Source organism: Geotrypetes seraphini, chromosome 7, assembly GCF_902459505.1.
Source record: "Geotrypetes seraphini chromosome 7, aGeoSer1.1, whole genome shotgun sequence".
Taxonomy (NCBI): domain Eukaryota; kingdom Metazoa; phylum Chordata; class Amphibia; order Gymnophiona; family Dermophiidae; genus Geotrypetes; species Geotrypetes seraphini.
Window position 1 is genome coordinate 129407372 of NC_047090.1, and position 26678 is coordinate 129434049.

General features: G+C 43.2%; 1 protein-coding gene across 2 annotated transcripts in view; it reads right to left on the reverse strand.

Annotated features, from left to right (window-relative positions):
• Positions 1 to 26678, reverse strand: part of MIS18BP1 (MIS18 binding protein 1) — a 103227-nt gene that overhangs the window by 34131 nt on the left and 42418 nt on the right. For both annotated transcript variants that reach the window (XM_033953499.1, XM_033953498.1), the window contains exon 12: positions 21612 to 22545. In XM_033953499.1, the coding sequence (XP_033809390.1) occupies positions 21612 to 22545 (934 nt within the window). The remainder of the gene's footprint in view (positions 1 to 21611; positions 22546 to 26678) is intronic.

Below are 26678 nucleotides of genomic sequence, written 5' to 3' on the forward strand. Positions count from 1 at the left end.
TGAAAAATACGTCTAGAATGGGTTTTTTTTCCCCGAAAATCGTCTATCTGGACATCCAGGCTATTGTTTGTCCAGACTGCCAAATCTTTATACCACATTTTCAACCAAAATTTTGTCTAAGTCTCAAATGCCCTGAACAAGACCATTTAGGCGTGGGAGGGACCAATCTTGTAATGGACTGGCCACCCAGACATAGCAACAGAGCAGTGGGGCAGCTTAGAAGGCACTGCTGTGAACTTCACAAAAAAGGGTGCCACAAAAACATCTCATCAGAACTCCCTTATAGGTTATAGTGAGCTACCCAAAACACCCCCAAAACCCACTAGTCTACAACCCCAATAGCCCTTATGGCTGCAGGTGGCACCTATATGGCAGTAGGTTAGGGTTTTAGGGGGTTTTGGTGGGCGCACATGTTCCACCATAAATGTAGTGGTTAGAGTGCCTTATGGGCCTGGGTCCTTCTCTTTATGGTTCACTAGTCAACCCACCAGGCTATTTAAGACACCTGTGTGCACCTCTCTCTACTAGGCTTTCCTATAACAGGTACTGAAGTTCTGGAGACAGGTATGTACTTTTTTATTCTGATCTTTGTGGGAGAGGGTCAGTGAACACTGGGGGAGTGTGTGTGGGTCTTTACTTTGTCTCTGCAGTGGTTATCTGGTCACTTTGGATAACTTTTTGGCACTTATACCTGCTTTTATGTCATATAACTCACAACGTTTAAGTTTCATCCAGGATGTCTAGTTAAACATTTGATTATCCCTGCAGAATGACTAAGTCTAGGTTGGTTCCCATCCTGCCACTCCTTCAGATATGGCCTTTTTAGCAGGATTCAGAACCCTAAAGTCTGACATGTCCAGAAAATCGGTTTGATTTCTGGCACTTGGACGACCTGTCTTTTAGGTCATCTAAATACTGACTTGGGCGGGTTTTTAGATGTGTTTAAGTTTTGATTATGAGCCCCATGGCTGATAAACATGCCATGGAGAGGAAAGGAACATATAATCTTTATTAGCAAAAAGCATTAATAAACTGTGGAACTCTGGGGAAACCCCACGTAAATATATACATTCAATATATAATGTCTTCCAATTTATGATAGCTGGCAGAAAGGTCAGAAACATAGCCTTCATGTAGCAGAAGGTCCAGGCAGGTGCATCGACAATGATGGGCAGGGAGGGGGAGGGTTCAGCATACCATACCTATCTACTGGAAAAGATATTATCAAAGTAAAAAGCTAATTTCTTTTTCCAGTGCAATAGGGATGGTATGCTGAACCAAGGGATGTACCTAAGCAGGCCCAAAAACCCAGGGTGGTAAAGATAAGCCTGCCCTCAAAACCAAGGCTCCAAAAGAGGAGTCCTCTCGGGCTGCTATGTTCACCCTATAAAATTTGGTAAAATTTGGAAGGGACGACCAAGTCGCTGCCTGGCCAATCTCATCAGGAGGAATTGTCCTGGCTTCAGCCCAGGAAGAGGTAATCCCTCTCGTCGAATGTGCTGAAAGAGCAAAGAGAGGCTGCCTACCACTGACAATGTAGCAGGATGAAATAGCTGACCTGATCTTGAAATGGTAGCTTTGGAAGCTGGCCTCTCCTTCGAAGCAGGATTCGTCAACATGAAGAGGTGGTCCGAAGAAGAAAGTCAAAACCTTCAGGTAACGCAAAATAGCCCTCCAGACATCCAGCACTTTCAAGACTTTGTCCTTCTTCTTAGATCCTGAGGGCTGGAAAGTTGGAAGTCGAACTTCCTGTTTGATGTGGAACGCCAAAACCACCTTAGGCAAGAAAGATGGAACGGACTTCAAGGAAACCCCGGCATCCGTGATACATAGATAAGAAGGCTTGCAGTTCAGAGATATGTCCCACAGAAGTGATGGCAACTAGAAACACCGTCTTGATCGTCAGGTCCATAAGTGTGGTATTTTGTAAGGGCTCAGAGACCTCGAGAGCCCATCCAACATGATGTTCAGATTCTAGGACAGACAGGGCTGGTGAACCGGGGGCCTCAGCCTCAGAGAACGCTTGAAGAATCTGACAACATCCAGGTGTGAAGATAGAGAATATCTGGAACCTGGGCCTTGAAACAGGAAACTCCACCCATTTGAATTTCCAGTGAGGAAACCACCAGCCCCATATCTAGACCTTCTTGAAGAAAGGACAGGTCAGCTGACACTGAAGCTGTGGCAGAGTCCAGCTGCTCCTTGCTGCACCAATGATGGAAAGCATCCCATGTCCTTTCATAAGCCACAAAAGTGTCAGGCTTCTTGGCTCTCAAGAGAGTGCACACAACTAGATCTGAGTAGCCCTTCTAGCTCAAAGCCGAGTGCTCAAGGGCCATGCTGTGAGACCAAAGCACTCCAAAACCTACAAGGACGATTGGACCTTGCATGAGGAGTCCCTGGAATGGCTGAAGTCTCAGAGGGTGGCCAATCTGAAGATGCAACAGGTCCGAGTACCATGGGCATCGAGGCCAGTCCAGGGCCACTAGGATAACCTGTCCTTGATGTTTGGCCATTCTTCTCAGGAAAGCACATACAGGAATTCATCCACTGGCCAAGGTTGAATCAGCAACCTTCGAAGGGTCACCTGGACCAAGGCTGCCCTTTCTGGTCTGCCCACTGGCAAGTCCATGAACCAGGCAGAGGGACGGGTGAACTCTAAATTGTAGCTGTCCCCGATGACTTCCAGAACCCATTGGTTGGTCATGAAAGCCTCCCATTCTTCTAGGAAGTCCTGCAGTATGCCTCCAATCTTGCATGGGGAAGCAGGACACCTGGCATCATTGCAACTTTTTGGGCTGCCCTCCCTGGTGGGAGGTGGAACCCTGGGATTTTCTATTTCCGGAGAATCTCTGCCATGGACTCTGAAAGGATCTCTGGGATGAGGACCCAGAGCAGAAAACGAGAGAACGGTATAGAAAATTGAATAAATAAATAAAAAAAATAAAAATAAATAATGAGAAATTGTTTTCAATCATTAATTTCTTAACAAAGGTTGATGATATTGCATTGGGTGATAAATTAAATATTTCATCGTCAAATGAGTTAGCTAATTATTTTAAATAAAAGATAGAAACCCTGAGAAAAGGAATTTTATTAAAATCACAATAATTATTATTAATGGATAAAGATATAAAGGAGTAATTAATTCCAATGAATTGAGTTTGGGACTTCTTTTACGAAGCCATGTTTCAAGAGGTAGAAAAACTGTTTAATATATTAAATCTTATTGTATGTTAGATTCTTGCCTTAATCAGCTACTCATGATTGTCCATCTTTCTTTTAACTTGCTATAGTAGAGTGGGTAAATGAAGAGTTGCAAGCGGATATATTTGATGCATCAGGTGGTCATATTATACTGACTCCAATAGTCAAAAATCAAAAGATGGGGATTCAAGAAGTTATGCATTATAGAACAGTGGCATCCACTTCGTTATTTACTAAAATAATGGAAGGACGGGGTTACAATTAAATTGACAGATTATCTGGACCAGTTTGATATATTGCACCCATTTCAATCAGGGGTTAGAGCAGGTTACAGTACGGAAACCCTACTCTATTCTTTAGTGGCTAAAGGTAGATTCATTTTGGGTCAGGTTCAGAATGCCATAGTTATACAATCTGACCTTTCAAAAGCGTTCAACCTTGTCGACCATAATCTTCTAAAACAAATTTTACAAAATAGGGGTATATAAGGCAAAGTTTGTGGTTCAGACACTTATTCTTTCCCAGAAAGATTACTGTAATATTGTTTATTTAGGATGTGCTAAAGGATTGTTGAAAAGATTATAAATTGTGCAGAGTACTAGGAGTACTATGGTGAGGGTAATTTTTTCCATCTCTAAATATGATAGAATCTACTATAATAAAACGCTAAGCGCGCATGCGCACTCTTACCTGCATGATCCCTGGTCTGTAGGTCTGTGGCCAGCAGGAGTGCGCATGTGCGCATATAACGGTCCCTCTCTCGCAGACCCAAAGGTGATATGCGGTCTTGCCGGCTCTCTTACACTTCATGCCCGGCCGAAGTTTATTTTTAAGTTAAAAGTCACAGCGGCAGCTCCTCTCACGAGCCGCACCTGCGTCGGTGAAGGCTTCCGACGTAGGCGGAGATCGTGAGAGGAGCCGCTGCAGCACCTTTAAACTTAAAAATAAACTCCGGCAAGGGACTAAGGGAGCCGGACAGACTGCGGGAAGGGAAGGGGGGGGGCAGCGGCAAGGGACTAAGGGAGCAGGCCAGACCATGGGAAGGGAAGGGGGGTAGGGGAAAATGCTGCTGCTGATGCACAGGGACCTGGAGGGGGAGGGAAATACCACTGCTGCTGCTGCACAGAGAAGTGGAGGGGGAGGGAAATACTACTGCTGCTGCTGCTGCTGCTGTACAGGGAAGTGGGGTGGGGGAAGGAAATGCTGCTGCATAGGGAAATGGAGGGAGAGGGAATGCTGCTTCAGCTTCTGCACAGGGTAGTGGGGGGAGGGAAATGTTGCTGCTGCACAGAGAAGTGGAGGGGGAGGGAAATACTGCTGCTGCTGTTGCACAGGGAAGTGGGGTGGGGGGAGGGAAATGTTGCTGCACAGTGAAATGGAGGGTGAGGGAATGCTGCTGCGGCTGCTGCACAGGAAAGTGTGGGGGGGAGGAAATGCTGTTGCTGCTGCACAGGGAACTGGGGTGTGGGGATGGAAATGGAGGGGGAGGGTATGCTGCTACTGCAGCTGCTGCACAGGGAAGTGGGGGAGGGAAATGCTGCTGCACAGGAAAATGGAGGGGGAGGGAAATGCTACTGCTGTACAGGGAAGTGGGGGGAGAGAAAGATAGGAAGAAAGATATACAGACATGGGGAGGGAGGGAGAAAGAAAGATAGACAGCGGGAGGGAAACAGAAAGAAAGGAAGAAGGACACAGGGGAAGGGAGAGAGACAGAAGGACAGACAGAAAGACAGACCGTGGGAGGGAGAGAGACAGAAAGAAAGACAGACAGCAGGAGGGAGAGAGACAGAAAGAAAGAAAAACAGACAGACATATATTCTAGCACTCGTTAATATAACGGGCTAAAAGACTAGTTACACCATATTTCATTAAATTACATTGGTTGCCTGTTAATGCAAGGATTTATTTTAAGCTTTGATTTATGATTTTTAATATTAAGTATGGCCAGGTAACATATTATTTAGTAGAACTGATTTCACTACTAGCAGGAAGACCAGGTCATACTGAACTGAAGCAATTGCATCTTCAATTTCCCTCACCAAAGACAATTACACTTCTCCCTCCATATTTGCGGAGCATGCGGGCGGACCATGGATGCAAATATGGAAAAACCGCAAATAACTTTTTATATGTTATTCGCGGTTTTTAGAAAACGTCATCACATTTATTATTGAAACTGCGAATAAATTTCAGGGCTTGGAGCAGGCAAGCAGCGATTCCCAACAATTCCCAGCGATTCACAAAGAATTAAGGGCTTGGAACAGGCAAGCAGCGATTCCCAACGATTCCCAGTGATTCACAAAGAATTAAGGGCTTGGAGCAGGCAAGCATCAATTACCAGTGATTCAAAGAGAATTTAGGGCAAATAGCAGGCAAGCAGCGATTCCCAGCGATTCAAAGAGAATTTAGGGCAAATAGCAGGCAAGCAGCGATTCCCAGCGATTCAAAGAGAATTTAGGGCTAATAGCAGGCAAGCATCAATTCCCAACGATTTTCTCCATGCGTGCTGGGAAGAAGCCTTTCTCTCTATGGATGTTGTGAAGCAGCATTTTTCTTAGTGCACAATGGGAAGCATGGAAGCAGCGAATTCAGAGTGAATGGTAAGCGATAAACTTTTTTATTGGTACAGTACAAGGAAAAGGAACTTTAATGATATAATTTGGGGGGCGAGGAGTCAGCAGCTGAAAAATCGTGAATAAGCAAATCTGCAGATATGGAAACCACGGATACAGAGGGAGAAGTGTAGATCATTTGTTAAATGGAAAGCATCCTTCTTTTATCAGGCTCCTTTAATTTGGAATGATCTCCCTATTTTAATAAGATCAGTAGGTCAATATACTGTTTTAGAAAACTTTTAAAGACATTTATTTATTTTTAGTATTTATATACCACTTATAGCCTAAGTGATTTACATTCAGGTACTCAAGCATTTTTCACTCTCTGTCCCAGTGGGCTTATACTCTATCTAATATACCTGAGGCAACAGGGGATTAAGTGACTTGCCCAAGGTCATAAGGAGCAGCAATGGATTTGAACCCACAACCTCAGGGTGCTGAGCACTGTGCCACACACTCCCCACATTCTTGTTAAAAAAATTTTTATCTTGAAATTTATCACCTACTTTTAATGTAGTATTTGAATATTTGTCATGGCATTGTTTAACTGGGTTTGTTCCCAGTAATAGAAATATATTGTTACCAACCATGAACTCGTAAGGGCTTTGGTGGAATATAAGTCAGATTGTAATATAATGTACTGAGTCGAGGAACTGATCCAGAGGGGGCCAATAAAACTCCATTCTGTGCCCTTCACGGTTAATATCCAGAACCCAGCAATTGGATGAAATCTGTTTTCATTTTTCCCAAAATGCTGACAGCCACTCTCTGATTAGAGGAATGGTGACCGTCATCCTGGTGTCATTGCTTCTTGGAGGCTGAGCCACCACAGGAACCTGCAGGCTGCTGGCACCTGTAACTGCCAAATTTCTGTCTGGACCGCTGAAAGTGCCTCTGAGAAGAGTAACCGGAGGAAAATTGGTGAAATCTCCTAGAGGCACGAAAATTGCCTCTACTGCTCCCGGCAAATAGACAGCTCCTACTATCTGGGAGGGATTTGGGATGGCAATCCACCACACTGATCATGAGGTCATCTAGCCCTTTGCCAAACAGCACATGCTCTTTGAAGGGCAACCTGCTGAGAGTCGTCTTGCAGGCTGGGTCATCTTCCCATTGTCTGATCCAGAGAATCCAGCGGGCAGAAATGGAGTAAGCTGAAACTTTACTCAGGACTTTGATGATGTCATAAAGAGCATCGACCACATAATCCACCCCCTCCTTAAACACGAGGGGACAAGAGTTCCCAAGCTCTGAGGGACTAGTCCACAAACTGGTATGGAAGGACCGCAGCTTTGATACCCAAAGCCAGCACTTCAAATTATCTTTTAAGGATCACATCCACCTTATGGTCCTGAGCATCTTTTAGCATCACACTTCCTTCACTAGGAAGCCCAAGAAAGGGACCTCTGAGTACTGAAGACACGAAGAAATTCAAAATTCTGACAGAAAAATACCCCAAAATAGCAAAAAGAAGCAGAGCAGATTAAAACACACCTTCTGAATTTACTTGCACAAGGAGAAACTGAAGAGGGAGCTGTTCTCCATTGCAGAAGGGGAGGCACTGTACAGAGTAGAAAACCTGGGGGGTCTGAAGAACATGGAAAGAAGAGCAAATGACAGCCAGCATGGTTAAAAGGTAAAGTGAAAGAAACTATTAGAGCCAAAAGAACATCCTTTAAAGAATGGAAAATGGATCCAAATGAAGTAAAAAAAAAAAAAAAAAAAGCAACATAAGCACTGGCAAGTTAGATGCAAAGTATTGATAAAAAGGCTAAAAGAATCTGAATAGAAACTTTCCAAAGAGGCTAAAACTCATAGCAACATCAGTCGCAGAAAACTTGTGAGGGAATCTGTTTACCACTGGATCATCAAGGAGCAAAAGGGGTCTTTACAGAAGATGTGAGAGATCTACCTGAACCAGAAATAGCTTTCAAGGGTTACGATGCAGAAGAACTGAAAGAAATCTCAGTGAACCTGAAAAACATACTGCCAAATTGACAAGTTAAAGAGTGACAAATTACCTTAACCGGATGGTATAAATCCCAGGGTATTGAAAGAACTCAGACATGAAATTGCTGATCTGCTATTATTGATCTGAAGCCTGTCGTTAAAATCAGCAGTAGCACCTGAAGATTGGAGGGTAGCCAATGTTATGCCAATTTTTAAAAAGGGTTCCAGAGGTGATATGGGAAATTACTGACCAGTAAGCCTGACTTCAGTGCCAAGCAAAATAGTGGAAACTATGATAAAAATATAAAATTATAGAACACATGGGCAACCATCGTTTAATGGAACAGAGTCAGCATAGATTTAGCCAAGGGAGTTCTTGTCTCACCAATTTGCTTCATTTCTCTGAAGGTGAGAATGTGAGTGGGTTGATTTAGTATACCCCTATTTTCAGAAAGTTTTGACAAAGCTCCTCTTGTGAGGCTCCTCAGAAAATTAAAGTGCCATGGGATAGGAGGAAATGTATTGTAGTGGATTATGAATTAGTTATTGGACAGAAAACAGACGGCAATGCTAAATGGCTATTTGTCTCAATGAAGGAGGGTAAATAATGGAGTGCTGAAGGGATATGTACTGGGACTGGTGCTATTTAACTTATTTATATATGATCTGGAAGTTGGAATGACAATTGAGGTAATTAAATTTGCAGATGACACAAAACTATTCAAAGTTGTAAAAACACATGAAGACTGTGAAAAATTGCAGGGAATTGGAAGACTGGTCACCTAAATGGCAGATGACATTTAATGTGGCCAAATGCAAAATCATGCACATCGGAAAGAATAATTCAAATCATAGTTACCAGATACTAGGGTATACCTTAGGACTCAGCACCCAAAAAAAGATCTGGGCGTCACTGTAGACACTACACTGAAATCTTCTGCCCAGTGTGTGATTGCAAAAAAAAAAAAAAAGTCCTGCCACACATTCTCAACAGAAATGGACAATGCAGTAATTAACATTTCTTAAAAAATGTTAGTTCAAATGCACCTGCAAGTGTTACAAAAGGGGTTGTCTTTCATGCCCACTGTACAGACTGATGTTTTTCATTTTTGAAGGTTTAAAAATTTTTTTTGCATGCTATGGTTAAAGTTATTTTTTGCTGATCACCCTACTCAAATGGATCCTTCATGTGTTAAACTTCTTTCACACTGGACACCACTAGGAGTGATCCATCTATTGAAGTTTATCAAAAATTGGTAATTAACGAACTCAATGCTTGTTCTAACAATCTTTTTTTTATTAGTGACATAGAAACATGATGGAAGATAAAGGCCAAATGGCCCATCTAGTCTGCCCATCCGCAGTAACCATTATCTCTTTCTCTCTCTCTCTCTCTAAGAGATCCCATGTACCTATCCCAGGCCCTTTTGAATTCAGATACAGTCTCTGTCTCCACCACCTCTTCTGGGAGATTGGTCCATGCATCTACCACCCTTTCTGTAAAAAAGTATTTCCTTAGATTACTCCAGAGCCTATCACCTCTTACTTCATCCTATGCCCTCTCATTGCAGAGTTTCCTTTCAAATTAAAGAGACTCAACTCATGCACATTTACATTATGTGCTGATATGCTGACTCGTCATTGTGCTGAAAAGGAACACTCGTTTGAGGACTTCAAATGCTTTGTACTTGATCATATTACAGTAACAGCACGTAGAGGAGATGTAAAAACCAAATTATACCAGAGTGAGCAAAGATCAATTTACTTTTTTAATACCATCTGGCCCAATGGTTTAAATCAAAAAATAGAATGGTATGCTTTCTATTAAGTTATGAGTCTTTACATTTTTGTTTTTTCAATAAAGTTCTTTTTGTTGAGTTTCTGGAGGAAGTGATGTCATGATATCGGGAGCTACAAGTCAGGCACCATTGTGGAGCCAGATTGTGGACGGAATAGGAGGGAATTCCCTGAAGCAGCCATTCGTTGGTGAAACAAGTGCCTTGTTGGATCTGGAAATCGGTTCCTTGTCTTCACTTCAATGCCGGAAATGTGACTGCAGTAAGATCGTTGCGTCTTTGGATCGCAATCCTGGCTTACATCAACAGCTGTGAAAATAAGTGTTACCTTCCTGAAGGTTCTTTTTCCTGTTCCCTGTGCACAGTGGTGAAATATTTTCCTATTTTGAAAGATTTCATTTAGAGAAGTAGTGGAGTTTTTTTTGCCTATGATACAGAGTAAGAACGGCTAAAAAACTCATTGGGTTGCTGTCTGCATATAAAATTAGTTGAGGCTTTTTTCTCCACTTTACTTAAATGGTTTTTCAAAGGTTAGTTCCACCACTTGGCTTATAACATTTTTGCAACAATTTTTTTGCTACAGTAATTTATTTAAATGTCTCTATCATATCTCCCCTCTCCTGCCTTTCCCCCAAAGTATACAGATTGAGATCTTTAAGTCTGTCCCCATACACCTTATGATGAAAACCACATACCATTTTAGTAGCCTTCCTCTGGTCCGACTCCATCCTTTTTATATCTTTTTTAAGGTGCGGCCTCTAGAATTGCACACAATATTCTAAATGAGGTCTCATCAAAGTCTTATATAGAGGCATCAATACCTCTTTTTTCCTACTGGCCATACCTCTCCCTATGTACCCTAGCTTTCGTTGTCACCTTTTCAACCTGTTTGGCCACCTTAAGATCATCACATACAATCACATCCAATTCCCGCTCTTCTGTCATGCACATAAGTTCTTCACCCCCTAAACTGTACTGTACCCTCAGGTTTTTGCAGCCCAAATGCATGACCTTACATTTTTAAGCATCAAATTTTGGCTGCCAAATTTCAGACCATTCTTCAAACTTCTTTAGGTCTTTCTTCATGTTATTCACACAATCTGGGGCGTTTATTCTATTGCAGATTATGGTATAATCTGCAAAGAGGCAAATCTTACATAAGAACATAAGGAATGCCTCTGCTGGGTCAGACCTGAGGTCCATCGTGCCCAGCAGTCCGCTCACGCGGCGGCTCAACAGGTCCAGGACCTGTGCAGTAATCCTCTATCTATACCCCTCTATCCCCTTTTCCAGCAGGAAATTGTCCAATCCTTTCTTGAACCCCAGTACTGTACTCTGCCCTATTACACCCTCTGGAAGCGCATTCCAGGTGTCCACCACACGTTGGGTAAAGAAGAACTTCCTAGCATTTGTTTTGAATCTGTCCCCTTTCAACTTTTCCGAATGCCCTCTTGTTCTTTTATTATTCGAAAGTTTGAAGAATCTGTCCCTCTCTACTCTCTCTCTATGCCCTTCATGATCTTGTAAGTCTCTATCATATCCCCTCTTAAGTCTCCTCTTCTCAAGGGAAAAGAGTCCCAGTTTTTCCAATCTCTCAGCGTATGAAAGGTTTTCCAAACCTTTTATCAGACGTGTTGCTCTCCTTTGAACTCTCTCGAGTATCGCCATATCCTTCTTAAGGTACGGCAACCAATATTGGATGGAGTACTCCAGATGCGGACGCACCATCGCCCGATACAACGGCAGGATAACTTCTTTTGTTCTGGTTGTAATACCCTTCTTGATTATGCCTAGCATTCTATTTGCCTTCTTAGCAGCACTGTGCCGCCGGCTTCATTGTCATGTCCACCATTACCCCCAAGTCCCTTTCTTGGGTACTCTCATTCAATAACATCCCTCCCATCGTATAGTTGTACCTCGGGTTTCTGTTTCCCACATGTAATACTTTACATTTCTCAACGTTGAACTTCATTTGCCATCTCGTCGCCCATTCCCCTCGTTTGTTCAAGTCCCTTTGCAATTCTTCGCAGTCTTCTTTAGTTCAAGCTCCACTGAATAGTTTGGTGTCGTCCGCAAATTTTACTATCTCACACTTCGTCCCTGCTTCTAGATCATTTATGAATATATTAAATAGCAGCAGCCTGAGCACCGAGCCCTGCAGAATCCCACTCGTGACCCTCCTCCAGTCTGAGTAGTGGCCCTTCACTCCTATCCTCTGTTTCCTACCCGCCAACCAATTTCTGATCCATCTATGTACGTCTCCTTCCACCCCATGGCTCTTCAATTTCCGTAGTAGGCGCTCATGGGGCACCTTGTCAAAGGCTTTTTGGAAATCTAGATATATGATGTCTATGGGGTCTCCTTTGTCCATCCGTTTGTTAATTCCTTCGAAGAAGTGCAATAATTTCGTTAGGCACAATCTCCCCTTGCAGGAACCATGTTGGCTGGTTATCAGAAGTTCGTTTCTTTCAAAATGTTCTTCGATGTTTTCTTTAATCAGTGCTTCCGCCATTTTCCCGGGAACCGAGGTCAGACTCACCGGTCTGTAGTTTCCCGGGTCACCTCTTGATCCCTTTTTAAAGATGGGCGTAACGTTGGCTATCTTCCAGTCCTCCAGGATCATGCCTGTTTTCAGGGTTAGATTGAAAATTTGCTGCAGTAGTTCCGCTATCTCCTCCTTTAATTCTTTCAGAACCCTTGGGTGGATTCCATCTGGACCTGGGGATTTGTCAGTTTTTAGTTTTTCTATCTGCCTGCGTACATTTTCAAGGCTCACTTCCATGGATGTTAATTTTTCTCCTTGATTTCCATTGAAGAATTGCTCAGGTTCCAGTATGTTGGATGTGTCTTCGTTTGTGAATACAGATGAAAAGAACACGTTAAGTCTCTCTGCCACTTCTTTCTCCTCCTTCACCACTCCCTTCCTGTCTCCGTCGTGCAGCGGTCCCACCCCCTCCCTAGCCGGTTGCTTTCCTTTAACATATCTAAAGAATGGTTTGAAATTTCGTGCTTCCCTGGCTAGCCTCTCTTCATACTCTCTTTTGGCTTTTCGAACCACTCGGTGACATTTTTTTGGTACTTCCTGTGCTCTTTCCAGTTCCCCTCAGTTTTGTCCTTTTTCCATTTCCTGAATAAATTTTTCTTATTGCCTATCGCTTCCTTCACTATTTTAGTTATCCATACCGGGTCTTTTGTTCGACTCTTTTTGCACCCCTTTCTGAATCTGGGGATATACAGATTTTGCGCCTTGCTCACCGTGTTTTTGAGAAAAGACCAGGCTTGTTCTACCGTTTGCCATTTTTTGGAAGTGTTCCTAAGTTTCTTCCTTACCATTTCCCTCATTGCTTCGTAGTTTCCTTTCCTGAAGTTGAAAGTTGTCGCTATGGTTCTCTTTCCTTTCGGTATTCCTACCTCAACCTTGAACTTGATCACGTTATGAACGCTGTTTCCCAACGGTCCCACTACCTCTACTTCCTTTGCAGGTCCCCTTAACCTATTTAGGATTAAATCCAGAGTGGCATTTCCTCTTGTCGGTTCTCTGACAAGCTGCTCCATGAAACAATCTTGTATAGCCTCCAGGAATTCTGCCTACCTAGCGCATTTTGAGCTTCCAAGACTCCAGTCTATCCCGGGGTAGTTGAAGTCTCCCATAATAACCGTGTTACCGCTTTTGCATTCTCTCTTCATCTCGGCTTCCATTTCTTCATTGATATCTCCGGTTTGCCCGGGTGGACTATAGTATAGGCCCATCTTTATTTCAGTCCCTTTCCTTCCCGGTATTTTAACCCATAGCGATTCCAGCTTGTTGGTCGTCTCTGCTGTGTCCATTTTTGTTGATTGTATGTTTTCTTTTATGTATAGGGCTATTCCACCTCCTTTCTGTCCTGACCTGTCCTGGCAATAGAGTTTGTACCCCGACAGTGCTGTATCCCATTTGTTTTCCTCATTCCACCATGTTTCAGAGATTCCAATGATGTCTATGTCTTCTGCATTGGCCATGGCTTCTAGTTCCCCCGTTTTGTTTCTTAGGCTCCTTGCATTAGTATATATGCAATTTAGATCCTGGTATTTTGTTGTCTTTATGTCCATTCCCTTTGCTTCGGTCTTTAGTTTCTTCTCTTTTGGGTTGGTCGACTCCTGCAATTTGTTCCTTGCTTCTTCCCAGCCTTTTTTCCTCTTAGTATCTTCACGGGAAACCTTCTTCCGAATCGTCGATGCTTGGTCGACTGTCGGCTTTCCCCTTCTTCTTAGTTTAAAGCCTGTTCTATTCCTCTCTTGATGTTGTTTGCTAGAAGTCTAGTTCCCGCCGTGCTCAGGTGCAGTCCGTCTCTCCTGTAGAGCTTGCTCATGCCCAAGAACGTTGTCCAGTTCCTCACGAAGTGGAATCCTTCTTCCTCGCACCATTTCCTCATCCATGCATTTATTGATTGTAGCTCCTCCTGCCTTTTCACATCTGCCCTCGGTACTGGTAGGATCTCTGAGAACGCTATCTTCTGGGTCCTCATCTTCAGCTTCCTTCCCAGAATCTTAAACTGTTCTATCAGCGTGCTTCTTCTGTAGTCTCTCCTGCTGACATCATTCATCCCGATGTGGATCATTACTGCAGTCTCTTCCGTCTCCTCTCCGTCCAGGATCTTTTCAATTTTGTCCACGATGTCCTCGGTTCTCGCTCCTGGGAGGCAGGTCACCAGTCGATCCTCTCTCCCTCCTGCTATGTGGCTGTCCACATGCCTCAGGATCGAGTCTCCCACTAGGATCGCTGACTGTCCCTTCTTCAATTTTCGCTTTGGTCTCAGGTCAATGTCCTCGGAGTGCTTCGCTCTTTCTTCTGGGCATCGACTAGCCAGTTTCTCCCCCTTGTGCGGTATTCCTCTGTGGGTGTCTTCTTTGAGGTCATCTGCTTCTTATTCTCCCTTCCATGTTGGTGTTGGTGTAACTTCTTCTTTCATCTGTTCGTTCTCTGCCACCCTCCTGTATGCTTCCTCAATGAATTTCTCGAGTTCCTTGACTTCCTCCTCAGTGTGTCTCTCACTCATGAAGTCTTCAGCTGTCTTGATTGGGTCCTCCGTGGTGTAAAGTCCTTCTAGTTCCTGTATCTTGTCCTCTAGTCGCTTGACTTCCTTCTTCAAGCTTTTCAGCTCCTGACACCGAGCGCATACATATGACTGTCTCCCCGAGGAGAGGTAGTCATACATATGAAAGTCCGTGCAGAACACTGGAAAGCTCATCTTCTGGTTTCCCTCCGCTTCCATTGGTGTCCTCTCTCTCTCTCTCTCTGCTGCTGGTGTCCTCTCTCTCTCTCTGCCTGCTGCTGGTGTCTTCTCTGTCTCTCTCTCTCTCTCTGCCTGCTGCTGGTGTCCTCTCTCTCTTGCCTGCTGCTAGTGTCCTCTCTGCCTGCTGCTGGTGTCCTCTGTCTCTCTCTCTCTGCTGGTGTCCTCTCTGTCTCTCTCTCTCTGCTGGTGTCCTCTCTGTCTCTCTCTGCTGGTGTCCTCTCTCTCTCTGCCTGCTGCTGGTGTCCTCTCTGTCTCTCTCTCTTTGCTCTCCTTCAGCAATATCACTTATAAAAATGCTAAAAATAACAGGCCCAAGAACAGAATCTTGAGGCACATCACTAAACTAAACTAAACTTAAAAGTTTGTTTGTTAAACTTAAAAGTTTGTATACCGCATCATCTCCACAGAAGTGGAGCTCGACACGGTTTACAGGAATTAATATAGAAAGGAACTCCAATGGAAAGAAGAAGGGCTTAGTAAAAAGAAAGAAAGAGGGGACTTAGTATAATGGAGAGGGAGGGAGAAGTTACATTTTAGAGAAAAGCCAAGTTTTCAAATGTTTTCGGAAGCGTTGGAGGGAGGTCGAACTCCGAAGAAGGGCAGTAAAGCTGTTCCACAGCTCGGTGATCCTGAAGAGGAGGGATGTCCCATGTTTTCCTGTATGGGATATGCCTTTTAAAGAGGGGAAGGATAGTTTGAATTTTTGAGTGGATCTGGTGGAGTTAGGATTTGGGGAGAGCCAAGATAGTGGAAAAAGGAGAGGAAGGATGGCGTGTAGAGATTTGAAGGCTTGACAGGCGCATTTGTAGTGAACCCTGAGGATAACTGGGAGTCAGTGAAAGACAGAAGCGGGGAGACGTGGTTGAATTTGCTTTTTGCGAAGATTAGTTTAGCCGCGGTGTTCTGAATCCGCTGAAGTCTGAGAAGGTAATGGGATTGGAGGAACGAGGTGGGGGCTCGAGGTATGACATGAAAATGGGAAGGCAGAAAGCCCCTAGGAAGTGGTCAGACCAAGGGACATGTTCCCAGCGAGTGTCGTCGACCGAAGTTTTGTACTCGGTGAGATCGAGGAAGCTAATGATGTCTAGTGTATGCCCCATTTCATGGGTTGGGGAGAGAGCCGGGGGGGGGGAGAAGCTTAAAGAAGTGAGGAAGTTATTGAAATCAATTGCATCCTTGTTGGTGGTATCGTTTAGATGAAGATTAATATCCCCAATGATTAGTAATCTTTGAAATTTGAGGAAGGCGTTTGTAATGGTCTCGAGGACGAGTTCAGAGGATTTGTTCCAGGGGGATGGTGGACGATATAATAGCAGGATACCCAGTGGGTGAGGATGGAGCTCGTCATTGACAGAGGCTAGCATGTATTCTAGGGAGGCATGGCTACCCTTTTCTAGAAGCTGGACATCGAAGAATGATTTGTGAAGGAGTGCCAGACCACCTCCTTTTCGGTTAATTCTGGGGGAGAAGAGGCCTTGGTAACCATAAGAACAGAGTTCATTTTGAGAGAATATATCGTCTTTTGCGATCCATGATTCAGTGATGAATAGGAATCCAGAGTTAAGATCTTCAAGAAGGTCCTTCAAATTTGGGTTTTGTTGCATGCGGATCTGGCGTTGCAGTAGAGAGACGGGACTGGGGTGAGAGAGTCAGAGGCATGATTGGGAGGGTTGGCAGGGGAAATGGGCTTTAAGGAGGCGTGATTGATTCTTCGGGGGATTTTTTTGGAGGGATGACTTCTGGTGCGCAAAAGCGTGGGGATTTTGGCACCAAGGCAGATAGGACTGACAATAATGGGGTTGAGTATGTTAGGAGGGGGAGGTTTCAGGCAGAAGGAGATATTGGAGGATGAGCAGAGAAGGAGAAGAAAGATCCATGGGTGTGGTTTCATGGTGGGGGTTGGGAGAGCCTTTGGAGGGTTGGGAGGCGGGAATAATGGAAGGCTTGGCAAATGGGCAGAACTTGGCAATTGGGCAGAACTAAAACAATTAAATAGAAACTAGTGAGCCTTAGTAATTGGGCACAACTTAATCAATTGAGAAGAATCTGGAGATCCTTAGCAGAACATGAACAGTTGAATAAAATCTGGAGAACTTTAGCAAACTTAAACAATAAATAGAATCTGGTGATCCTTAGCAGGACTTAAACAATTAAATAAGAATTGTTGACTAATCAGGATGGAACTTATCAATTATGTCTAGATTGATTTTTGAAGCGGGCAAAAGCCAAGCCGGGCGGAGGAAGGAGGGACAAGATGGAGGGAAGCTTCCTCCTTCCTCTGCCTTGAGAAGTCGCAGGAGAACAAAACTTTCAGCGGCCCTCAAGTGGGCTGGGGAGACGAAGGTGCTCTGAGAGAACCAAAACAGGGCTGGTCTGTGTCGCGGCGTCGGGCGGAGGAAGGAGGGACAAGATGGAGGGAAGCTTCCTCCTTCCTCTGCCTTGAGAAGTCGCAGACAAAAATTTCGGCGGCCTTCAAGTGGACTGGGGAGATGAAGGTGCTCTGAGAGAGCCAAAGCAGGACTGGTCTGTGTCGCGGTGTCGGGCGAAGGAAGGAGGGACAAGATGGAGGGAAGCTTCCTCCTTCCTCTGCCTTGAGAAGTCACAGGAGAACAAAACTTTTGGCGGCCCTCAAGTGGGCTGGGGAGACGAAGGTGCTCTGAGAGAGCCAAAGCAGGGCTGGTCTGTGTCGCGGAGTCAGGCGGAGGAAGGAGGGACAAGATGGAGAACATAAGAACATAAGCAATGCCTCTGCTGGGTCAGACCTGAGGTCCATCATGCCCAGCAGTCCGCTCACGCGGCGGCCCAACAGGTCCAGGACCTGTGCAGTAATCCTTTATTTATACCCCTCTATCCCCTTTTCCAGCAGGAAATTGTCCAATCCTTTCTTAAACCCCTGTACTGTACTCTGCCCTATTACTCCCTCTGGAAGCGCATTCCAGGTGTCCACCACTCGTTGGGTAAAGAAGAACTTCCTAGCATTCGTTTTAAATCTGTCCCCTTTCAACTTTTCCAAGTGTCCTCTTGTTCTTTTATTTTTCGAAAGTTTGAAGAATCTGTCCTTCTCTACTCTCTCTATGCCCTTCATGATCTTATAAGTCTCTATCATATCCCCTCTAAGTCTCCTCTTCTCCAGGGAAAAGAGACCCAGTTTCTCCAATCTCTCAGCGTATGAGAGGTTTTCCATCCCTTTTATCAAGCGTGTCGCTCTCCTCTGAACCCTCTCGAGTAACGCCATATCCTTCCTAAGGTACGGAGACCAATATTGGACGCAGTATTCCAGATGCGGGCGCACCATCGCCCGATACAATGGCAGGATAACTTCTTTTGTCCTTGTTGTAATACCCTTCTTGATTATGCCTAGCATTCTATTTGCTTTCTTAGCGGCTGTTGCGCACTGTGCCGTCGGCTTCATTGTCATGTCCACCATTACCCCCAAGTCCCTTTCTTGGTTGCTCTCATTCAATAATATCCCTCCCATCGTATAGTTGTACCTCGGGTTTCTGTTTCCAACATGCAATACTTTACATTTCTCAACGTTGAACTTCATCTGCCATCTCGCCGCCCATTCCCCCAATTTGTTCAAGTCCCTTTGCAATTCTTCACATTCCTCTTTAGTCCCAGCTCCACTAAATAGTTTTGTATCGTCCGCAAATTTTATTATCTCACACTTCGTGCCTGTTTCTAGATCATTTATGAATATATTAAATAGCAGCGGCCCGAGCACTGAGCCCTGCGGAACACCACTCGTGACCCCCATCCAGTCCGAGTAGTGGCCCTTCACCCCTACCCTCTGTTTCCTACCCGCCAACCAGTTTCTGATCCATCTATGTACGTCTCCGTCCACTCCATGGTTCTTCAGTTTCCGGAGTAGACGTTCGTGAGGCACCTTGTCAAAGGCTTTTTGGAAATCAAGGTATATGATGTCTATGGGGTCTCCTCTGTCCATCCGTTTGTTAATTCCTTCGAAGAAGTGCAATAAGTTCGTTAGGCACGATCTCCCCCTGCAGAAACCATGTTGGGTTGTTTTCAAAAGTTCGTTTCTTTCCAGATGTTCATCGATGTGTTCTTTAATCAGTGCTTCCGTCAGTTTCCCCGGAACCGAGGTCAAACTCACTGGTCTGTAGTTTCCCGGGTCACCTCTTGATCCCTTTTTAAAGATGGGCGTGACATTGGCTATCTTCCAATCCTCCGGGATCATGCCTGTTTTGAAGGATAGGTTGCAAATTTGCTGCAGTAGTTCCGCTATCTCCTCCTTTAATTCCTTCAGAACCCTGGGATGGATTCCGTCCGGACCCGGGGATTTGTCAGTTTTAAGTTTTTCTATCTGCCTGTGTACATCATCAAGGCTCACTTCCATGGATGTTAATTTTTCTGCTTGATTTCCATTGAATATTGAAGCTTCCTCCTTCCTCTGCCTTGAGAAGTCGCAGGAGAACAAAACTTTCGGCGGCCCTCAAGTGGGCTGGGGAGACGAAGGTGCTCTGAGAGAGCCAAAGCAGGGCTGGTCTGTGTTGTGGCATCGGGCGGAGTATCATCCCTTTCCTCAGAGCGATCTCTATTGACCACTGCCTTCTGTCGCCTTCCACTAAACCAGTTCCTGACCCAGCCCATCACTTTGGGACCCATTCTGAGAGCACTCAGTTTATTTATTAGACACTTCTATATCGCTCCAAGGTGCGACCTCACCTTGAGTAGTGTGTTCAGTTCTGATCAGTGTATCTCAAAAAAGATATAGCAGAATAGAAAACGTTCAAAGAGCAAACAAAATGATAAAGGGGATGAACTCCTCTTGTATGAGGAAAGATTAAAGGGGCTGGGGCTCTTCCATCATGGAAAAGAGACAGATGAGGTGGGATATGATTGAGGTCCACAAAATTCTGAGTGGTATAGAATAGGTAAGAGTGAACTGATTTTTCACTCTTTCAAAAACCAGAGGACACTCAATGAAATTATATGGAAATACTTTTAAAACAAATAGGAGGGAATACTGTATTTTTTCACTCAAAGAATAATTAAGCTCTGGAACTCATTGCTAGAGGATGTGGTAACTATAATTAGTATAGCTGGGTTTAAAACAGGTTTGGACAAGTTTCTGGAGGTAAATACTGGAGTTTTCCACTGAGCATCAGCAGATTCTACTGGTGAGTTCATTACAATACATTAGAGATTTCTATTCCGCTATTACCTTGCGGTTCAAGGCGGATTACAAAAGAGATGAAAAACGTTGGGTTACAATGGAAGAACATTTGTCCTTTCTAGAGAGGTAAAGAGTAGGTTATGTAGTTTCTGTGTGGCGGGAAGAGGGGGGAAGGGAGGACGGTAAGTTTGAAGTTAGGGCTTTTTCTGGAATTTCTTGAAGAGTGTAGATTTTATTTCTTTTCTGAAGTTATGGCTGTTTCAGGAATTTCTTGAAGAGTATAGTTTTTATTTCTTTTCTGAACGTCTTGTAGTCTGGTGTTGTTATCAGTAGATTGGAGATTTGGTTATCTAGTTTAGCTGCTTGAGTGGCCAGGAGGCCGTCGTATAGTTTTTTCTGTTTTACTTCTTTGATCGAGTGGCGTGTGAATAGGGGGGGGGGGGCTTCTATGTCTGATTGAGGTGGTTTGGATGAGGCGGTTGTTCAGGTAGGTTGGGCTGTCTCCATTTAAGAGATCAGTTTTTCTCTACCTTCATTTACAGATATAAGGGGATAACACCCATTTGGTTCAGAATGGCATGGCCCCAGATGACAAGGAAAGTACTCTTAATGCCTCAACCAATGCCATTCCCTATAGTGCAATGTAAAAAGATCTACCAGCAGGGCTTTCCTGCATAGTTCCTGTTGTCCTACCAGATGCAGAGAGAATTGCACCAAGGAAAGTGTGGAGCAGTGGTTAGAGCTACAGTCTCAACACCATGAGGTTGTGGGTTCAAACCCTACGCTGCTCCCTGTGACCCTGGCAAGTCACTTGATCCTCCACTGCCCCAGGTACATTAGATAGATTGTGAGCCCACTGGGACAGATAGGAAAAATGCTTGAAGTATTTGTATGTAAACCACTTTGAGTGTGGTTGTATAACTACAAAAAGGTGGTATATAGAAACATAGAAATAGACGGCAGATAAGGGCCACCGCCCATCTAGTCTGCCCACCCTAATGACCCTCCCCTACCTTCCCTTCCCTCCCTCCCTCCTCCTAGGTTTCTGGCCACGACAGCACAAGAGACTGTCCGTGTAGTACTTTTCTTCCTTGGACTGTTGGCTTCATTCAGTATAACTGTAAGGTTGTCTCTTATCTTTACTCTGTATGTTTGGGTTAGCCAGTGAAGTAACTTTTCTGAAAAGTGAGCCAAAGCTGTGACACTAATTATAATATGGGATTTTGTAATTGATTTTCTGGGATATATTTGTAATTCTGCTGACTGCTAGTCTGACCATGACAAAATTAAACTTATATTTTTGCAGCTTTCAAAAAAGTATACAGAGCCATTATTATTATCAACAAACTTAGGGGTCCTTACTAAAGCTTAGTGTGTCCTAATAAAATTAATGCATGTTAAGTGCAATGAAGCCCATTTTATACTTATGGGCTTCTTAGCATTTAGTGTGTGCTGATTCTGTTAGCACACACTAAGCTTTAGTAAAAGGATCCTTAGTAAGTAGGATTGCTAGGTAGGGGGAGAGGATGTGGGCTTACCTACAGGTGCATTTATTGCTATTCTGCCCTACACTACTATCAACAAAGATATAGGAATTCACTTTATGCTTATTAGAAATAATTTTCACACTTACCTTTTCAACCGTTCCATTTCTTTCACAGTCCAGTTCTCTTCTTCAGTGAGCCTTACAAGGGGGTCAGTAGATTTTTGATGCCTTTTCTTCTCAGTTCCAGCAGTCTTGCCAGTTGATAAACTCTGAGTATTCTTAGCTTTTTGCAAAGATTTTTTTGTGGATGTTCTAGATTTCAAATCGTTAATCTGAAATCTTTTACCATCTTCTAAGTCAAACTGGAATTTATCTTTCAGTGATTGGACAACTTTCTTGGTATCTTTTGAAGTTTTTAGCTTATCTGTCAAAGAGTCGTCATTCTGATTTGCATTGATTATCTGACTGGAATAAGTATTCATCACTGTTTCTAATTCTAAACTGCTATCCTGGACCGATTCCTCTGACAAAGACATTTTCTTTTTTAGTGGGGTCTTTTGGAAATGTCCAGTTTTCTGATTTCCTGTAGAATTCTTTTTATTATTTTGCCTGGTCAGGTGCTTTGATAATTTCTTAGAATCTTGTTCTTTTTCTTCACAGGAGACTTTCAATTTCCTTTTGATAGATAAAGGAACATATTCTTCATTGCTGTCTTCTGAAGAACTTTTTATCAAGCTTGATGATTTCTGTGAAGAGCCTTTTATACTTTGAGTGGTTATTTCAAAATCCTCCGAGTGGTCTGTAATGTCGTCAAGTTCATTTTCAGACATATTATTCTCTGTACTTTTTTCTGTTATGGTCTCACAAACACTATCATATACTAAATTGTGCTCCATGTATTTCTTCTGTAACTTAGGTTTTGAAATTATTGGTGTCAGTAAAACAACTGGGTACTTCTTACAAATGATATTCTCTTTGGCTTCACATTCTTCTGTATCTAAAATATACTTTGGAGAGCAATGTTTCTTGCTAGGAATCTCAATTTTCTGTTTGGAATTTTCCCTGGACACCTTTATATTTTCTAAATACAAAAAGCAAATATTTTCATATCATATATCTTTACCACACAGTCTTCTATAAATTTCTTTGGAACATAGGAATATACATCATTACCCCACTACTATAAAGTCATATGCTGTCAAAATACATGCAACCGATATGTTCTGTGTATTTTCAATACTAAAGGAAGACATTCTATTAGGCAAATATAAGCAGAAATATAGTTGCAAAAACCAGCAAATATTGGCTGGTCAGGCTACTACATGATGTTATTTCTGATGCATACTGTCACAAGCCAGCCCCTCTAGGTAAGCTCTCTGAATCAGTTTTTATCTACGCCTTTCTACAAATAAGGATGCTTCACCATGGGCTTCTAATTAGCAATTTCCACAACTAATATACAGTCTCTCCTTGCACAATTTAATCTATCGGAAGATTAGGTTCTTACCTCGATAATCTTCTTTCCAGTAGAAAAACACATGAGTCCTGAACCTGTGGGTAGCGCATCTTCACCCATGAGGTATGCAGAAGGCATCATCTACATTTTCAACTCTGCCTCCCTGCATCACTAGGCACTGCCCTCTCTCATTTGCACCAAAGTAGATATAACCCCTGAAAGAGGAGAAATAACAAGGAAGGGCACAGGGAACCTTCCCGATGACAACTTTTAATCATTAACAAATGCAACATAACATCAATAAGGCGGAACAAAAATAACCACCTGAGTGCAACCAGCACCATTTGTTTGGCTCCGACTTTATCAAGAGCAACCCGGTATAGACATTCCTGTCTCTTTGAAGCTGTAGCTTCATATTGTTTCACCTTGCTTGAGTGTGATTAGACAAGCCTCTACAGCCACATACCTGTTTGAGGCTAAAAGCAGGCTACACAGAAAACTGATAGGGACCTCAGGATTCATGTGCTTTTCTACTGGAAAGAAGATTATCGAGGTAAGAACTTAATCTTCTGTTCCAGTGCAAAAAGCACATGACTTCTGAACCTGTGGGACATATCAAAGCAGTCCCTTGAGCTCAGGGTGGGAAAGAAAAGCCTGCTGCTAGCACAGCAGACCCAAAAGTGAAGTTCTTTTGTGCTGTCACAGCCACTCTGTAAAATTCAGTAAACATATGTAGAGTGGACTATGTAGCTGCCCTATAAATCTCCTTGGGTGAAACTGTTCTTCCACCCATGAAGATGCCACACTTCTGGTGGAATGCATTTTCAATTAAATTGATGGATGTTTACCACATCCTATGTAAGCAGAGGAAATTGCCGCCCTTATCCAAATCGAGGCTTTTGAGGTCAACCTTCCTCTGAGTCCAGAGTCCATTAGGATGAAGAAATGGTCTGACAACTGAAAATCACTGGTCACCTCCAGGTAAGGAAGGAGAACCCTTCTGACATTTAGTCTTGCTTGAATGCTGGAAGTTGGACTTCCTGATTCACAATGAATGCCAACACCACCTTTTGTAGAAAGTAGGGACGCAGGGACTCCGTGAATCTGAAGCTCCAAAATTCTTCTAGCTGAAACTATGGCTACCAGGAAAACCATCTTTACAGTGAAGTTTGACAGCATGACCTCCTGTAAAGGCTCTTACAGGGCCTTACTTAGGGCCCTCAACACAAGATTAAGATTCCATGAAGGATAAGCTTGATGCATAGGCAAATGCAACTACATTGCTCCATTCAAAAACCTGGAAATATCCAGGTGAGAGACCAAGGAACCGCTCTCCAGTCGAGCTCGAAAACAAGATAAACTGACCACCTAGACCTTTAAGAAACTAACTGCAAAGCCCTTCCCCAGACATTCCTGAAGGAATGAAAGATTTGCTGCTATTGGAGCACTAACTGGCTCTATCTGCTGTTCCGAACACCAGTGTTGAAATAATTTTGCTTAATTTGTTACTGTGGCTGCTTTCTTGGAGCTAAGGAGAATGGCTATGATCACATCCGAGAACCCTTTTTGTACTAAAGCCGCACACACAAGATCCTTAGGAACAGTTCCCTGCATGACAAAGCTTGCAATTCTGAAACTCTTCTAGCCAAAGAAATTGCAACTAGGAATACCACTTTGATCGTCAGATCCGTGAGAGAAGCTTTCTCCAAGGACTCCAATACAATGTTGAGACCCTCCAATACAATGTTGAGATTCCAGGAAGGGAAAGGATCTCAGATCAGTGGCTTTAACTTCAGGGCTCCTTTGAAGAATCTACTAATGTCTGGGTGAGTCGCTAGCGAAACTCTCTTCTCTCGGCCACTAAAGCAAGGCCTGCCATCTGCACCTTAAGGGACACCACTGCCAATCCAGTGTCCAGGGCTTATTGAAGACAGGCCAGTACCAACTATACTGGGAATTTGTCGGGCTCCAGATTTTCCTTAATGCACCATTGCTGAAAAGTATTCCATACCTTGGTATATGCTGAAAGATTGAATATAAGAACATAAGAATAGCTTTATTGAGTCAGACCAATGGTCAATCTACTCCAGTATCCCATCTTCGTGGAGATCAATCCAAGTCAAAATTACCTGGTAAAAAACCAAATAGTAGCAGCATTCCATGCTACCAACCCATGTCTTTGGATTTTTCTCCAGGAATTTGTCCAAACCTTTTTTTAAAACCAGCTACATTAACTGCTCTTACCACATCCTCTGGCAACGCGTTCCAGAGCTTAACTAGTCTTTGTAAATCTTGATGCATTAAAAAAAAAATAAAAATCGATCCACATGTATCCATTCTACTCCACTCAGGATTTTAAAGATTACAATCATATCTCCCTTCAGCCATCTCTTTTCCAAGCTGAAGAACCCTAACCTCTCTAGTCTTTCCTCATAAGAGAGGCATTCCATCTCTTTTATCATCTTGGTCGCTCTTTTTTGAATTTTTTCTAATGCCGCTATATCTTTTTTGAGATAAGAAGACCAGAACTGAATGCAATACTCAGGATGAGGTTGAACCATGGAGTAATACAGAGGCATTATAACATTTTTAATCTTGTTAACTATCCCTTTTCTAATAATTCCTAGCATCCTGTATGCCTTCTTGGCTGCCACCGCACATTGGGTGGAAGGCTTCAGCGTATTGTCTACGATTACACCCAGATCTTTTTATTGAGCGCTGACTCCCAAGGTGGACCCTAGTATCCAATAACTATGATTTGGATTATTCTTTCCAATGTGCATCACTTTGCATTTGTCCATATTAAATTTAATCTGCCATTTCGACGCCCAGTCTTCCAACTTCCTAAGGTCTTCTTGCAGTTTTTCACAGTTTGCATGCATTTTAACAACTTTGAACAGTTTAGTGTCATCTGCAAATTTAATTACCTCGCTCGTAATTCCAATTTCTAGATCATTTATAAATAAGTTAAATAGCACCGGTCCTAGTACAGATCCCTACGGCACACCACTATTTACCCTCCTCCACTGAGAAAAATGGCCATTCAACCCTACCCTCTGTTTTCTGTCCAATAACCAGTTCTTAATCCACAATTGAACATTGCATCCTATCCCATGACTAATTTTCTCAGGAGCCTCTTATGAGGAACTTTGTCAAAAGCCTTCTGGAAATCTAGATACACTTCATCAACCGGCTCATCTTTATCCACATGTTTATTCACACCTTCAAAGAAGTCAAGCAAATTGGTAAGGCAAGAACTTCTTTCAGCTGACTCTGTCTTATTAAATCATGCTTGTCTACATTTTCCAAATTATTTTTTATAATTGTTTCCACTATTTTGCCCAGTACTGAAGTCAGGTCTGTAATTTCTTGAATCCCTCTTGGAACCATTTTTAAAAATTGGCGTTACATTGACCACCCTCCAATCTTCAGGTACTACAGATGATTTTAGTGAGAAGTTACAGATCACTAACAGCAGATCAGCAATTTCATGTTTGAGTTCTCTCAGTACCCTGGGATGCATACCATCCAGTCCAGGTGATATATCACTCTTTAACTTGTCAATTTGGCTTAGTATGTTTTCCAGGTTCACAGAGATTTCTTTTAATTCCTCAGTCTCATCACCCTTGAAAATCATTTCTGGTTCATGTAGATTTCTTACACCTTCTTCCGTAAAGACCAATGCAAAAAATTCATTCAGTCTCTCTGCTATGGCTTTATCCTAAGTACACCTTTTACTCCTTGATCATCCAAAGGTC